This window comes from Myxine glutinosa, chromosome 1, assembly GCF_964187855.1.
Source record: "Myxine glutinosa chromosome 1, kmMyxGlut1.1, whole genome shotgun sequence".
Classification (NCBI taxonomy): Eukaryota; Metazoa; Chordata; class Myxini; order Myxiniformes; family Myxinidae; genus Myxine; species Myxine glutinosa.
Genome location: NC_136261.1, coordinates 299022213 through 299036362, shown reverse-complemented (window position 1 = coordinate 299036362; position 14150 = coordinate 299022213). Strand labels below are relative to the sequence as shown.

The 14150-nt window shown below is 42.9% G+C and overlaps 1 protein-coding gene across 11 annotated transcripts in view; it reads left to right on the top strand.

Annotated features, from left to right (window-relative positions):
- The window catches only part of LOC137439290 (calcium-dependent secretion activator 1), a 539275-nt gene that overhangs the window by 270814 nt on the left and 254311 nt on the right, over positions 1-14150 (top strand). For all 11 annotated transcript variants that reach the window (XR_010986881.2, XR_010986892.2, XR_010986883.2 and 8 more), the window contains exons 5-6: positions 2310-2546; positions 3401-3522. Coding sequence is in view for 6 of the 11 variants with exons in the window: in XM_068135050.2 (XP_067991151.1) it covers positions 2310-2546; positions 3401-3522 (359 nt within the window). In the remaining 5 variants the exon portion in view is untranslated. The remainder of the gene's footprint in view (positions 1-2309; positions 2547-3400; positions 3523-14150) is intronic.

The window sequence follows — 14150 nt, the reverse complement described above, 5'->3', positions numbered from 1 at the left end:
AGAGTTTTTCTCATATCCTATTTCCATTCGGAATCTTTTTCCTTTTCTTTATTCCTGGGTGGAGGCTGTTATATCAGCAAAGGGAGGACCAACTCCATATTAATGCCCATGATTTTGGAATGAGATGTTTGACGAGCACATACGGGTGTGTTGTTCGGGTGTCCACATACTTCCGGTCATACACTGGCCATATTTGTTCGTTGACTGTATGCTTGCTTGCTTCCTTTCTGCCCTTGAGTTATATCACTCGATACCCAAATGTCCCGGTCGTTTCACTCCTCCACAAACCTTGACCGTTTGTATCTAACGTTAAAATGGCTTGCCTTTATAGGGCTATATTCCAAGGATATCTTCTAATATGGCTAGGAAAATAACGTCCGGCCTGTACGAGGGTAGCTTAGCAACTAGTCCATAACCAACATATAAGTAGAAAAATTAAAAAAAGATGTTGTTGTCGAATGAAAAGGTCAAAATTATTCCCAAAGCATTACGTCGAAAAACAAGCTTCATCAATCTCAGTCATTGGCTTTTGTTATATTATGGCAGGAAGTTTCCCATGGGAAGAGATATTAAACTCGCCATCCCTTCTGATCACATTTGCCTTTATGTGGAATATGTACGTTTTGAAAATAGTAGGCCATTGTGTTATGCCAACATGGTGAAAGCTTAAATACCACAATAGTGGACAGCACAAGACAGAATTGGATTTGTTGATAGTCAGGAATCAACAGCTGTGGAGGATTAATAACTGTAAGGCAGTTCTTCTTCTTCTTCTTCTTATTCGTTCGTGTGCAGCACAAGGCTGCGGGGTAACATCATTGGCTGAGGGCGCGACTGTGCCGCTGATGCAGTTCCCTCTGCTGGTTATGGCAGGAATTTGGAATTTGGATAGTTCGCCTGCTTTTAGCGAAGGACACTGCAAGGTAGTAATGGGGAAGCAAGTCCCGACTGTGCAATAAGCCTGTGATGAAAACTTTTTCTAAAAACATGTCTGCGCCAAACTGCATCGCATTCCTCTCCTTTGCTCCAACGAAGGGTCAACGCATGAAATCTCAGCTTCTCCTTTCATCCCATGGCTGTTGGCATACCTCGATCAAGGTCCGGTTGATTTCATTCATTGCATCCTGTCACTTAACGTAATGAGCTCCTGTGTTGTTTACAAGAGGCAAAACCCTTTTTATAATTCACAACATCATGGTGTAATGGTCAAGGTATACGGGGCATGTGGTTTTAGAGTTTTTGTTTTGTTTTAACACATAAAAACACGAGATGAGAATATACAACCCCATATCAGATGCTCCCGATATCTGGAATTGGTTGACAAAGTGGTGGTTTAAACAAAATGTTTACTCATTCCAAGAGATTGCTCTGTGGATTTTACTGAGGGAGGGTCCCTAGATTGATGTAATTGATTGGACAACCAGAAATAGCAGGTGAGCACAACCCCAACTAATCAGGTCTTGGTCCCCTGACTATGACACGTTCCCTCTTTCCTTACCATCTTTGTTTCCTTCCATAATGCTCGTCTTCATCATCTTTCTCCCTTTCTCAACTCAAAAATTTCAAAATAAATAAACACCCACAAATCTTCCTCACTGATTCTTCTCTCGTTTTTTCCTCTCACTACTTTGCTCATTCTTCATCATTTTTCTCCCCTTTCATACTCAAAACTTTTCTTTATTGCAGAACTTCCTTCTTTTGATGAAAATTTGAAATTAGGGTTCACTCATCGATCCACCCCACCCTTGTGTACACCCCTCCGCCTGCCCAAGTCCACCCTGTCGCCCACTTGAATGCACCCTTTCCCCTCCCGACCCGGTCCACCCTCCACCCTCCAACTTCTGACCACTCACCTTCATCTGCCCATGTCCACCTGTCCCCTCCTCCACCCACAGCCGGTCAGCCGCCACCCTCCCACGTCATTGGTATCTTTAATGTCCATTTAGAACCCGTCCTGGCTGATTGATGGGCGCTCTGCCTTAACGTCCTTCTGAAAGGCAGTGCACACATTGATTCATTGTCCTACATGTGAAATGCCAGGATGACAGTTTTTATATCTCAGTCGCAATTCAAACCCAGGCTGGAGACGGTTCAAGCTGGGTCAAGATTCATACCCTGGCTCGAGACTCTTCGAAGGTAAGTGCACATACCTGCCAGCCTGCCATTTCTAAGCTACTCTGCCAGCCCCGACACGAGACGTAATACATACATATGAGATGCAAAAGCCTAACATCTATTTGTCGGTTACCTCTCATACCTTGTCACCACCCATTCCCCCCACTTCCTTTTTCCACACTTCCATTTTACAGGAAAGGCGCTTTCCACAGTTTGTGCAGAAAGAAATGGAAGCTTTGTATGTGGAAGAACTCAAGTCGTCTGTGAACCTACTTATGGCCAACTTGGAGAGCATGCCAGTGTCTCGGGGTGGTTCTGACTTCAAGCTTCAAAAGTTGCGACGGAACCAGAACTCGTCATTCATAGAAATTGGCGAGGAGAGTGAAAATCAGCTGTCAAAGTCTGATGTGGTGCTCTCATTCTCACTCGAGGTTTGACAAGGAAACGGGGCCACTGGCTTATCTTCTAATGAAACAGCGCTGTTATGCGCTGTTGATAAACAGCGCTCTATGCTGCATGTTTGAGAAGTGTTATGATTTATGGGAGCGAGACATGGGTCATGAACGTAGAGCAGCAACGAAGGCTGGAAAGGGTGGAAATGCGAATGGTTCGATGGATGTGCGGAGTATCGTTGAGAGAAAGGAAGACAAATGATGAATTGCGAAAGATGATGGGAATAGAGCCTGTGATGGATGCTGTGAAGAGAAACAGGTTGAGATGGTTTGGTCATGTGTTGGGGAAGATGAAAGTGACTGGTTGAGAAGAGTGATGGAAATGAATGTAGAAGGAAGTAGAGGACGGGGAAGACCGAGAAAGACTTGGCTAAAGATGGTCGAAGACGAAATGCGGGCAAGGGGGTTAACAAGGGGAGATGCAGAAAATAGGGCAAAATGGAGAAGATTGTCATGGGGACCGCAAGGCTAACCCCCGCTCTAGCAGGGAAAATGGCCTTAAAATGCCTGTTGTTGTTGTTGTTGTTGTTGTTGTTGTTGTGAAACAGCGCCTAAGCCATAACAAGCTGCTGAAGAAATTTGAGCAGGCCTTTTCATCTCAGCCAAACCTAAAAAAAAAAAAAAAAAATCTTTGAAAGTTATTTTTGTATTTCCATTATGCTGTTTTGAGGTTATCTTGTAAGGTGGTATTCATTACAGTTTTGGATAGTATGAAAGTACACCTGAAATCGGCAATTGAATTTTGGTTACACTTCCAAGGTGGAAAATGTTAGCAATTTTGTGACTTTCCCACTGAACAGAATAATGGATTGGTTTTGTCTTGGCTCCTCTAGATTGTCATCATGGAAGTTCAGGGGTTGAAATCCCTGGCTCCAAACCGCATCGTGTACTGCACCATGGAAGTCGAGGGAGGGACAAAGCTTCAGACAGACCAGGCTGAAGCTTCTAAACCGCAGTATGTTATTTTGTGAAAGCTTTAAAAAAGGAACTTTGTTTTATCATAAAACCTCATGAAAGAGTGCTTGGATCGCGAGTCCAGTGCTACATGTTTCATCTGATGGCCTTCGATGCCTGAAGGCATTTGTGCCTTTTGCCACCAAGTTGGTTAATGTAAAGGTGAACGACGAATTTCCTTGATTTATGTTTGGGTTCCACAGCTTGCAGAATGACAACAGAAACGAGCGCTGGTTTCCATACGACGCAGTATTTTCAAAAAACGAAATTTGTTTCGGCTTTGAATTTTATTTTTTGCAACTGCAAACAAGTATTTTTGTTGTCAAAGTCTGATGCTGTGTTCTCATTCGCACTGAGAGCACAGCATGAACAAAAAGGAAATGGGGTCACAAGGTCTTATAACGAAAGGGTTTCGAGGTCGTAACAAATCAGTGCTGGGAAATTTAATCGGACCTTTTAGGCAGAAACATACACTACATGGCCAAAAGTATGCGGACACCCCTTCTAACTAGTGGATTCAGCTGTTTCAGCCACACCCATTGCTGACAGGTACATATAAAATCACGCATACAGCCATGCAATCTCCATAGACAAACATTGGCAGTAGAATGGGCCGTACTGAAGAGCTCAGTGACTTTCAACGTGGCACCGTCATAGCATGCCACCTTTCCAACAAGTCAGTTTGTCAAATTTCTTCCCTGCTAGAGCTGCCCCGGTCAACTGTAAGTGCTGTTATTGTGAAGTAGAAATGTCTAGGAGCAACAACAGCTCAGCTGCGAAGTGGTAGGCCACACAAGCTCACAGAATGGGACTGTCGGGTGCTGAAGCGCGTAGCGCATAAAAGTCGTCTGTCCTTGGTTGCAACACCCACTACCGAGTTCCAAACTTCCTCTGGAAGTAACGTCAGCACAACAACTGTTCGCCGGGACCTTTCTGAAATGGGTTTCCATGGCCGAGCAGCCGCCCACAAGCCTCAGATCACCATGCGCAATGCCAATCGTCGGCTGGAGTGGTGTAAAGCTCACCGCCATTGGACTCTGAAGCAGTGGAAATGCATTCTCTAGGGTGATGAATCACGCTTCACCATCTGGCAGTCTGACGGTTGAATCTGGGTTTGGCGGATGCCACGAAAACGCTACCTGCCCGAATGAATAGTGCCAACTGTAAAGTTTGCTGGAGGAGGAATAATGGTCTGGGACTGTTTTTCATGGTCGCGCTAGGCCCCTTAGTTCCAGTGAAGGGAAATCTTAACTCTCCAGCATACAATGACATGCTAGACGATTATGTGCTTCCGACTTTGTGGCAACAGTTTGGGGAAGGCCCTTTCCTGTTTCAGCATGACAATGCCCCCATGCACAAAGCGAAGTCCATACAGAAATGGTTTGTCGAGATCGGTGTGGAAGAACTTGACTGGCCTGCACAGAGCCCTGAGCTCAACCCCATCGAACACCTTTGGGATGAATTGGAACGCCGACTGCAAGGCAGGCCTAATCGCCCAACATCAGTGCCCGACCTCACCAATGCTCTTGTGGCTGAATGGAAGCAAGTCCCCACATCAATGTTCCAACATCTAGTGGAAAGCCTGCCCAGAAGAGTGGAGGCTGTTGTAGCAGGAAAGGAGGGACCAACTCCATATTTAATGTCCATGATTTTGGAATGAGATGTTTGACGGGCACATACTGGTGTGATGTTCGGGTGTCCACATACTTTTGGCCATGCAGTGTATCAAAGGTCGTTTTTATTTATTTATTTATATTTCTTCAAACTCCACTGGCACGTCTGTGAAATCAAATGGCATGTCTGTGGCTTCAAGCGAGCGGTGCAACACCGTCTCGTCACATCCCTCAACCCCACCTGTGACCATTTCCACCCCCATTAACCCTACCTAACCCATCCCTCTTACCTGCAGGTGCTCATTCCAAGAGGTTGCGCTGTGGATTTTTTGAAAGTGTTTCCTCCACTCATCTTTTCCTGTTTGTGAATTCCCTTCCTCGTTATGTGCAACTGTGGTTTGACTAAGTACGTCGTCTTTTTTCCCCCTCTCTCTCACCTCGCTCTTCCATGAGCCGAGATTTTGTATCCCCCTCATTCACAAAAAAATTCCTGAAGCATCTGCTTGAGTAACTAACTGTATGACAAAGCTAAATAGAATTTTCTTCCCAATTAAAAATTGTTATTTACTCTCATGCTATTTTTTTCTCAAGTGATGCTCCACATTTACCTAGAACCACCAGTGAAATTGGATCCCATGGGAGTTTGCAAATTGTGCATTGTCTTTCAGCTCTTATGAGCGAGAATTTAACTTTTTGAGCAGGAACGAGGGCTGTAAGTGCCAAATTAAATTGGAGGTTCTTTCCAAAGTCGTCACTTTGTAAGCTGTTGGAAAGCCATCTGTGAAATTCTTGAGCGTTACCTCTGCCTCGTGGTGGAGCTTGGCGCTCGAGCACAGTGTGCACAGAAGGCAATCCCCCTGGGAAGACTTTGAAGCAGCTAAGGAAGCAGAGACTGTAAGGAGACGGTAATGTAAAGTCGTGCGTTGTTTTTAATTACAAGTTGACTGATGCATTTCCCACAGGTATATAGGACGAGCCGACCCTGTGGTAGTGCTCGAGGCGCAGTGATTGTGAATGTGGAGGACTCGCTGGGATACAAGTCTCAGTTGATTGATGCATTGGATTTTCGCTCTTATTCGCTTAAGAAATGAACATATATTTGCTTAAGTATTCCTTCATGCAGAACGTATCCACCAAAAAGTGCGTCTTTTTCCCCTTATAGAACGTGTCATAAAATATCCAAGTCTGAACAGTAAATAATGCTCGACAAAGAGCTGCGTGCAATATACCATGCCTTTGATGGTCTGCATTCCCTTCACGATGGAATAAAACCTTGCTGTAAATCATCTTCCCAGTGCTTTGCACAAAGGACATTGCATCATAAAAATATTACCGTAATCTGGAAGAGATACTACGATTGCAATCTCAACTGCTAATACAAGCATGTGCATTTTTATATCGACACTGTATCTTTCGAATCGAGTCGGCCACCGTGCGCTGTTACCTTGACCAAATTCCTTTCTTCTTAATTCTATAACAATTGACTTTCATGATGCCAGGAGATCGACTGAATTTAGACCATCATGGGCTACAGTCATCACCATCCTCCAGACTCCGAGAAGCACAGTGGAAGCATCGATGCTTGGCACTTTTCAGATGAATTTGCTTTTCTTCATAGCCGTTAATTCACCCCCAGATCCACTTTTTTGAAATACCGACTTCTTTCCTGGAAGTCCGAGCAGTGTCCATGTGTTTTATACCTCTCCCACCCCCTCCCCTCAAGCCCCCTCCCTCCCACAGATCTCCCGGTGTCCCTGTTCTCTGCTGTTGTACTTGTGTGCTTCCCTCTCTCCCCATCTTGTCTCCCGCTCCCTTTATTGTATGTTTTGTGTGTCCGTTTTTTTTTTTGTGATTGATGTTAGCTCTTACATGAGCCTCGATCTTGTATACCAAAAAAAAAAGGAAAAAAAAAAGAAGCCTTCATGAAGAATGATGAGAATATACGTTTTGACTTTTTGTAAAAAGTGCTTGATTTTGTCAAAAGTGCAAAATAATTTGACTTCCAAATTCAGGGTGGAAATCCTGATCTTCCTGTATTCCTTTGTGCTTCATCAAGTCCTCCTTCCTTGAATCTGAACTTGTCATGGCCTACAAGGCCTTTGTCCAAAGCTCAGTGATGTTCTGCTCTCCCCTACAGACTGGTGCCCGCACTTATCACCTCTTGCTCTTGGAGGCTCTGGTATCTAAAGCTCTCAACATAATTGGCATCTCCACCAACACACAGAAGCACCGATGCAGGGCCTTTTGTTCTCTCTTGTTTTTTTTTCAACAGCCTCTTTTGGTCTTGCTTTCTTCAATGATTCAGCCTCACATTTCTCCCCAAACCCTCAGGATGCCCACATTCTTCCAATAACTATCTATTTTTAACCTTCTGAAATCCAGGCTTACTTCTCACCCCGATTCCTTTGTTCCTCTTTCCTATCACCTGTGGAACTGTTGCTTCGAGTAAGTGCGAGCAGTGCAATTCTACTTTCCTCTTTGGGGGTTCAAGGCAGCAAGCCGCACACCATCTGTACCATCTTCTCCCATAATGTGATATTTTCTTTCATCATTATACGATAATAAAAAGAATAATAATTAAAGGTTTATTTCACATCAAGATTCATCGTGGTCGAAGGCCAAATTAAGGTAAGCTTTACAATAATTAATTTTGCAAATAAAACATAGAAATACGAAAAATATATAATTCGCAGAGGAAAACCAAAATAGCATATTAAAACAAAGGAAACGCAGCCTGGTGTTGGCTTAAAGGTTAGGGCTTGGGATCCTATAGGATCCTGAGTTTGAATCCTGGTCGATCATTTAATTAATGCCATGGAGGTTGACTAAGCCTGTCATCCTTCCGAGGTCCGCAAATTGAGTACCCGCTCACTGGTAATTGGGGCACTGCATCAGCAGCACTAACGCGCTTCCAGAGAAATGATGAAACTAAAACAGCAACAAAGGTAACAAGTAGATTGCTTTGAGTTTCTAATAGATACAGGACATCAGAGTTCAAAATTTCACAGTCACTGGGATCCATTCATTATGCGGATAAGATATGACATTGGGCTGTTCTTGAATCTTGTCGTTTTACATCTTAATTCAGTTAATTGTTTTGAGTTCCGTAATTCATAGCCAATATAAGATCCGTCTGTGGGTAGCAAATGGTGAAGCTTGGAATTTGGCAGCAGTTTAGCAAAAGAACAGCAGAGATGATCATGTCTGCTTTTGATTGCCTGTAGGCTGCAATCGTGTAAAGCATCTAAGTAACTATGATAGATGTCACATCTGTGATATAATTATTCCAGGCCATCTTACGTGCAGGTTATTGGTTCTCCTCCTTTTCTTTCTCTCTCTCTCTCACTCTCACTCTCACTCTCACTCTCCCTCTCCATCTCCCTCTCCATCTCCCTATCCCTCTCCCTCTCCCTCTCCTTCTGCCTCTCCCTCCCCCTCTCCCTCCCCCTCTCCCTCTCTCTCTCCCTCTCTTTTTCTCTCTCTCTCTCTCTCTCTCTCTCTCTCTCTCTCTCTCTCTCTCTATCTCTATCTCTATCTCTATCTCTATCTCTATCTCTATCTCTATCTCTATCTCTCTATCTCTATCTCTATCTCTATCTCTTTCTTTTTCGCTCTCTCTCCCTCTCCCTTGCACATTGGCACCCTTGCACATTTTTCAAATAGTGCACCATTTCTTCCAGAAAATTGTTGAAATTAAAACATCTTTTGGTATCCACACGTGTATTTCTTTAGTTTGCAGTGGAACAAAACAAAACAAAAAGCTGAAAAACTACTAAATCTTACCTTATTCCACACAGAAATCCTAAAATGGCCCAGACCATATTATTGGCACCTTTTAGAAGTTGTTAGAAATAATTAGATTTAAACAGGTGATTCTCCTTTACTTTGGAATTGAACTCACCTGTGGTGAGTTGCATGAGCCTGCAATATAAAAAATCGCTCATTCAATCAGTTTGAATAGAGAAAAGGAGCCATTCTGCTGTTTTGTGTCACTGTGTGTACCGCAATGAGCATGGAGAAAAGAAAGAAAACCAGAGAATTGTCTGAGGATGTCAGACACAAGATTGTAGCCAAGCATGGACAATCTCAAGACTACAAGTCCATCTCCAGAGACCTTGATGTTCCTGTGTCCACCGTACACAATATTATCAGGAAGTTTAAGGCCCATGGTACTGTAGCCAACCTCCCTGGACATGGTGGCAAGAGAAAACTTGATTGAACATTGCAGTGAAGGATTGTTCGAATGGTGGAGAAAGCACCTCGATCAACTGCAAAACAGATTCAAGCTGACCTTCAGACACAAGGTACGACAGTTTCAACTCGCAGGGGATTCGAAAGGGGATTCTGTGGCAGGACCCCACTGCTGAGAGAGAGAGACGTAAGAAAGCCCGACTGGTGTTTGCCAAAACACACCTGAACAATCCAAAATTATTCTGGGAGAATGTCCTGTCGACAGATGAGACCAAATTAGAGCTTTTTTGTGAAACACATCATCTCTATGTTTACAGAAAACAAAATGAAGCCTTCAAAGAAAAGAACACCTTCCCTACAGTCAAACATGGAGGAGGTTCAGTGATGTTTTGGGGTTGTGCTGCCTCTGGCACTGGGTACCTTGAATGTGGGCATGGCATAATGAAATCAGGAGATTACAAAGGCATTTTGGAGCGCAATGTTCAACCCAGTGTCAGAAAGCTGGGTCTACGTCGAAAGTCATGGGTCTTGCAGCAGCATAACCCCAAACACACTTCAAAAAGCACACCGGAATGGTTCAAAACAAAACACTGGACTGTTCTGAAGTGGCCAGCAATGAGTCCAGATCTAAATGCCATTGAACACCTGTGGGGAGATCTGAAAACAGCAGTTGGGAGAAGGCACCCTTCAAATCTGGGAGAACTGGAGCAGTTTGCAAAAGAAGAGTCGGTCAAACTGCCAGTAGAGAGGTGTAGGAAGCTCATTCATGGCTATAGGAAGCGCTTGACTGCAGTTGTTTTGTCCAAAGGTTGTGCTACCAGATATTAAGTCCAGGGTGTCAATAGTTTTGTCAATGCCATTTCTTTTTATTTTCCAATTTAAAAGGATATATTAAGTTCTGAATCAAAAACAAAGGTTCTGTAATATTAACAGTGAAATAAAGAATTGTGAGACCAAATACTTTCGTCAATTTCAACTTATTTTTCGAGAAAATTGTGAGTTATTTGAAAAAAGTGCAAGGTTGCCAATACTTTTGGCCACGACTGTACTAGATAATTCAAAAGCAAGTGCAATGCCTCTGAACTATCGTATAACCCTGACCATGCATTTTAGAAAAGTAACAAGTGAAACTTTATCATTGCAGAAATTAATCTGCTGCATTGATTCGTTTGTGGTGTTTGCACAAAATTAAATAAATTACACTACATGACCAAAAGTATGTGGACACCCAAACATCACACATCTCATTCCAAATTAATGGGCATTAATGGGCATTAATATGGAGTTGGTCCTCCTTTTTGTTTCTATAACAGCCTCCACTCTTCTGGCAAGGCTTTCCACTAGATGTTAGAACATTGATGTGGGGATTTGCTTCCATTCAGCCACAAGAGCATTAGTGAGGTCTGGCACTGATGTTGGGCAATTAGGCCTGACTCACAGTTGGCGTTCCAATTCATCCCAAAGGTGATTGATGGGGTTGAGGTCAGGGCTCTTTGCAGGCCAGTCAAGTTCTTCCACACCTATCTCGACAAACCATTTCTGTATGGACCTCACTTTGTGCACGGGGGCATTGTCATGCTGAAACAGGAAAGGGCCTTCCCCAAACTGTTACCACAAAGTTGGAAGCACACAATCATCTAGAATGTCATTGTTTGCTGTAGCGTAAAGATTTCCCTTCACTGGAACTATGTGACTGAGCCCGAACCATGAAAAACAGCCCCAGACCATTATTCCTCCACCAAACTTTACAGTTGGCACTATGCATTCGGGCAGTTGGCTCCTGGCATCCGTCAAACCCAGTTTCATTCGTCGGACTGCCAGATGGTGAAGCGCGATTCATTACTCCAGAGAATGCGTTTCCACTGCTCCAGAGTCTAATGGCGGCGAGCTTTACACCACTCCAGCCGACGCTTGGCATTGCGCATGGTGATCTTAGGCTTGTGTGCGGCTGCTCAGCCATGGAAACCCATTTCATGAAGCTCCCGACGAACAGTTGTTGTGCTGACGTTGCTTCCAGAGGCAGTTTGGAACTCGGTAGTGATTGTTGCAACCAAGGACAGACGATTTTTTCATGCTTCAGTACTCGGCGGTCCTGTTCTGTGAGCTTGTGTGACCTACCCCTTCGCGGCTGAGCTGTTGTTGCTCCTAGACGTTTCCACTTCACAATAACAGCACTTACAGTTGACCAGGGCAGCTCTAGCATGGCAGAAATTTGATGAACTGACTTGTTGAAAAAGTGGCATCCTATGACGGTGCCACGTTGAAAGTCACTGAGCTCTTCAGTATGGCCATTCTACTGCCAATGTTTGTCTATGGAGATTGCATGACTGTGTGCTTGATTATATATACCTGTCAGCAATAGGTGTGGCTGAAATAACCGAATCTACTAATTAGAAGGGGTGTCCGCATACTTTTTGTCATGTTGTGTATGTTTGTCTTTTTGAAATTTTAAAGTAAAAAATCATTTGAATCCGTTAGATTTATAAGAAAAGTCCTTTACGTTCTTAACATCTTGATGTCTCCTGTTTTATAAATGCTTGTGCAAAGCCTATTTGTGTCGCTTCTCGAAAGCAAATGCAATGCTGTTAAATGACATCACTCTTTGGGTACTTTGAAATTTGATCGCTTTTTGGACATAACATTTCCATCATGTGTTGAAAAACGATCTCTCTGGTATAAAAGGTCTCAAAACCCAATGAGTGCTTTATCGTTTTTTTGTGGGGAGAGGAGGAACTTTTCACCGCACCAATGGTATCTGAATGCAGGAGGTGGATTCCCAAGGACTGTCACTCTCCCACAAATATCAAGTTGGTGCACTCTTTATGTTATACAAGCTTGCGTCTGTTCTTGCTCCTCCGGCCTCTGCTCTACAAATACCACCCCAGGTTGCATACATTCATCTAGAAACTCTCGTCTGCTCACCCTCCCAAAATCCAGACTAGTTACCAACCTGCATTCATTCATCCCGTTAACCTCCCGATTGTAGAATTGTCTCCCTGTGTCTGTTTTCTTGTCCTCCTTATGCACTCTCACCCATTTACATCCATGATCTCTTATACATAGAAACGCAAACATCCTTTCCCATTGTGTTCCTCTCTGGACCATTGTTACTTGTTTTTGTGTATATCCATCTCCTCCCAACCCCTCCAGTAGTTTGTCGACCTGCTTCTCTTTGCTGTTCAGTTTCTCCATCAGCCTGGATCCAGTATAAATAAATTGTTTCATCCTACCACCAAATATTATGCAATATTCATAAATTATAATCTTTTCATTGATCGTGTCCCTAAAGGAGAAATGTGGAATATTGGCGAAAAGGAATTAATGGCTATTCAAAAATACATTAGAGCTTGTCTTTGGGCGCTTTCATGACATTTGATTTTGGTTCAAATAAATGATGAGTGCAGATATTTAAGGCCTGGCCTCAATGAGGACTATCCGTGACTGGAGCCTTCAACATTAAACAAAACGTGGAGATCAATATGATATCGATCGACATCATCTATCATTCATCCCGTTCTTCATTGAGAATGGAGTAATTCAAGGCCCAAAATAACTTTCCACGTGAGGAACGTTCTTCAAGGTCCTTAAATTACTCGATTGCCACTTACACTTTACCTCTGATGATCATGAGTTTATACCAGGCACGATACCATCGATTTATATTTTCAAAGTGAATTGAATTGTAAATAGAAAATATGAATGTGATATTAAATATCACTGTGTAAAGTATCTAATTTTCGCGCTTTTTGCTGTCAAATAATCTCCATAAAAGTTGGTTCCATTGAATAAATACTCTTTGTTGGAGCAGTGAGAACGTAGACAGTGATTACATTTGATGCGTGAAAGTTACATCCAACTTTAAAAGAAAAACTGCCAAAGAAAATTCCCACGAACAACAAGTACTTGTCGTATGCAGTATCTGTTTATGGGCATGACCTGCCATCTTCACTCAATATTGTGATTATGGTTGTTTTTTACCTTATGCTTAAAATACTCCATCCTCAATGTTAATTGTGTTCTTTAAGGAAGCTCCTCACTGATTTTCGTGTTGTACGCAAGCTGTCAGATGATGTTATGGTGGCGACGTGACCACATGTATTGATTTGGAGACCACCCTCTGTAGGGTCGTGGTTATCTCGAAGCTCTTTTGCTGTCGCTATAACCTGCAAATTGTCAAGGATGGGTGCAGCACAAGGCCTTTATCACTCCTTCCCTTTCCAAGCCCTCGATATTCCATGAGCATTGGCTAATGACAGAGATGGTGAGGCCATGTGTGCTAGTCCCCATCCAGGACAATACCAATCATGGAGGGCGTCACCAGGGAGGTCCCTGAGCTATGATAAAAAAAAAAAAAAAAAAAAAAAAATATATATATATATATATATATATATATATATATATATATATATATATATATATATATGTATAAAATAAAATAAAAATTTTTTTTGTATACAACATCGAGGCTCGTGAAAGAGCTAACATTAATCACACAAAAAGTCAAACCGACACATAAATGAGATGGGGAGAGAGGGGGAAGGACACAAACACAACATTTGAGAGCAGAAGGACCACAATCGACCGCTGAGAGAAAAGAAAGCCTCAAGGTAGGAAGCTTCAAGAACAAGGTCGCAAATAACGTGGCACGAAATACTCGACTATTTTATACAGGTATGAAAGATTAACATCGAGAATCTTCCTAGGGACACACTATAGGTACACACACGTAAGATAAATACAGATTCGACAAAAATACAATTGTGAATAATTACTTAACTTCGAGCGTGCGTGAAGATCGTGGACAGCTTCGAAAAACCGTGACCTC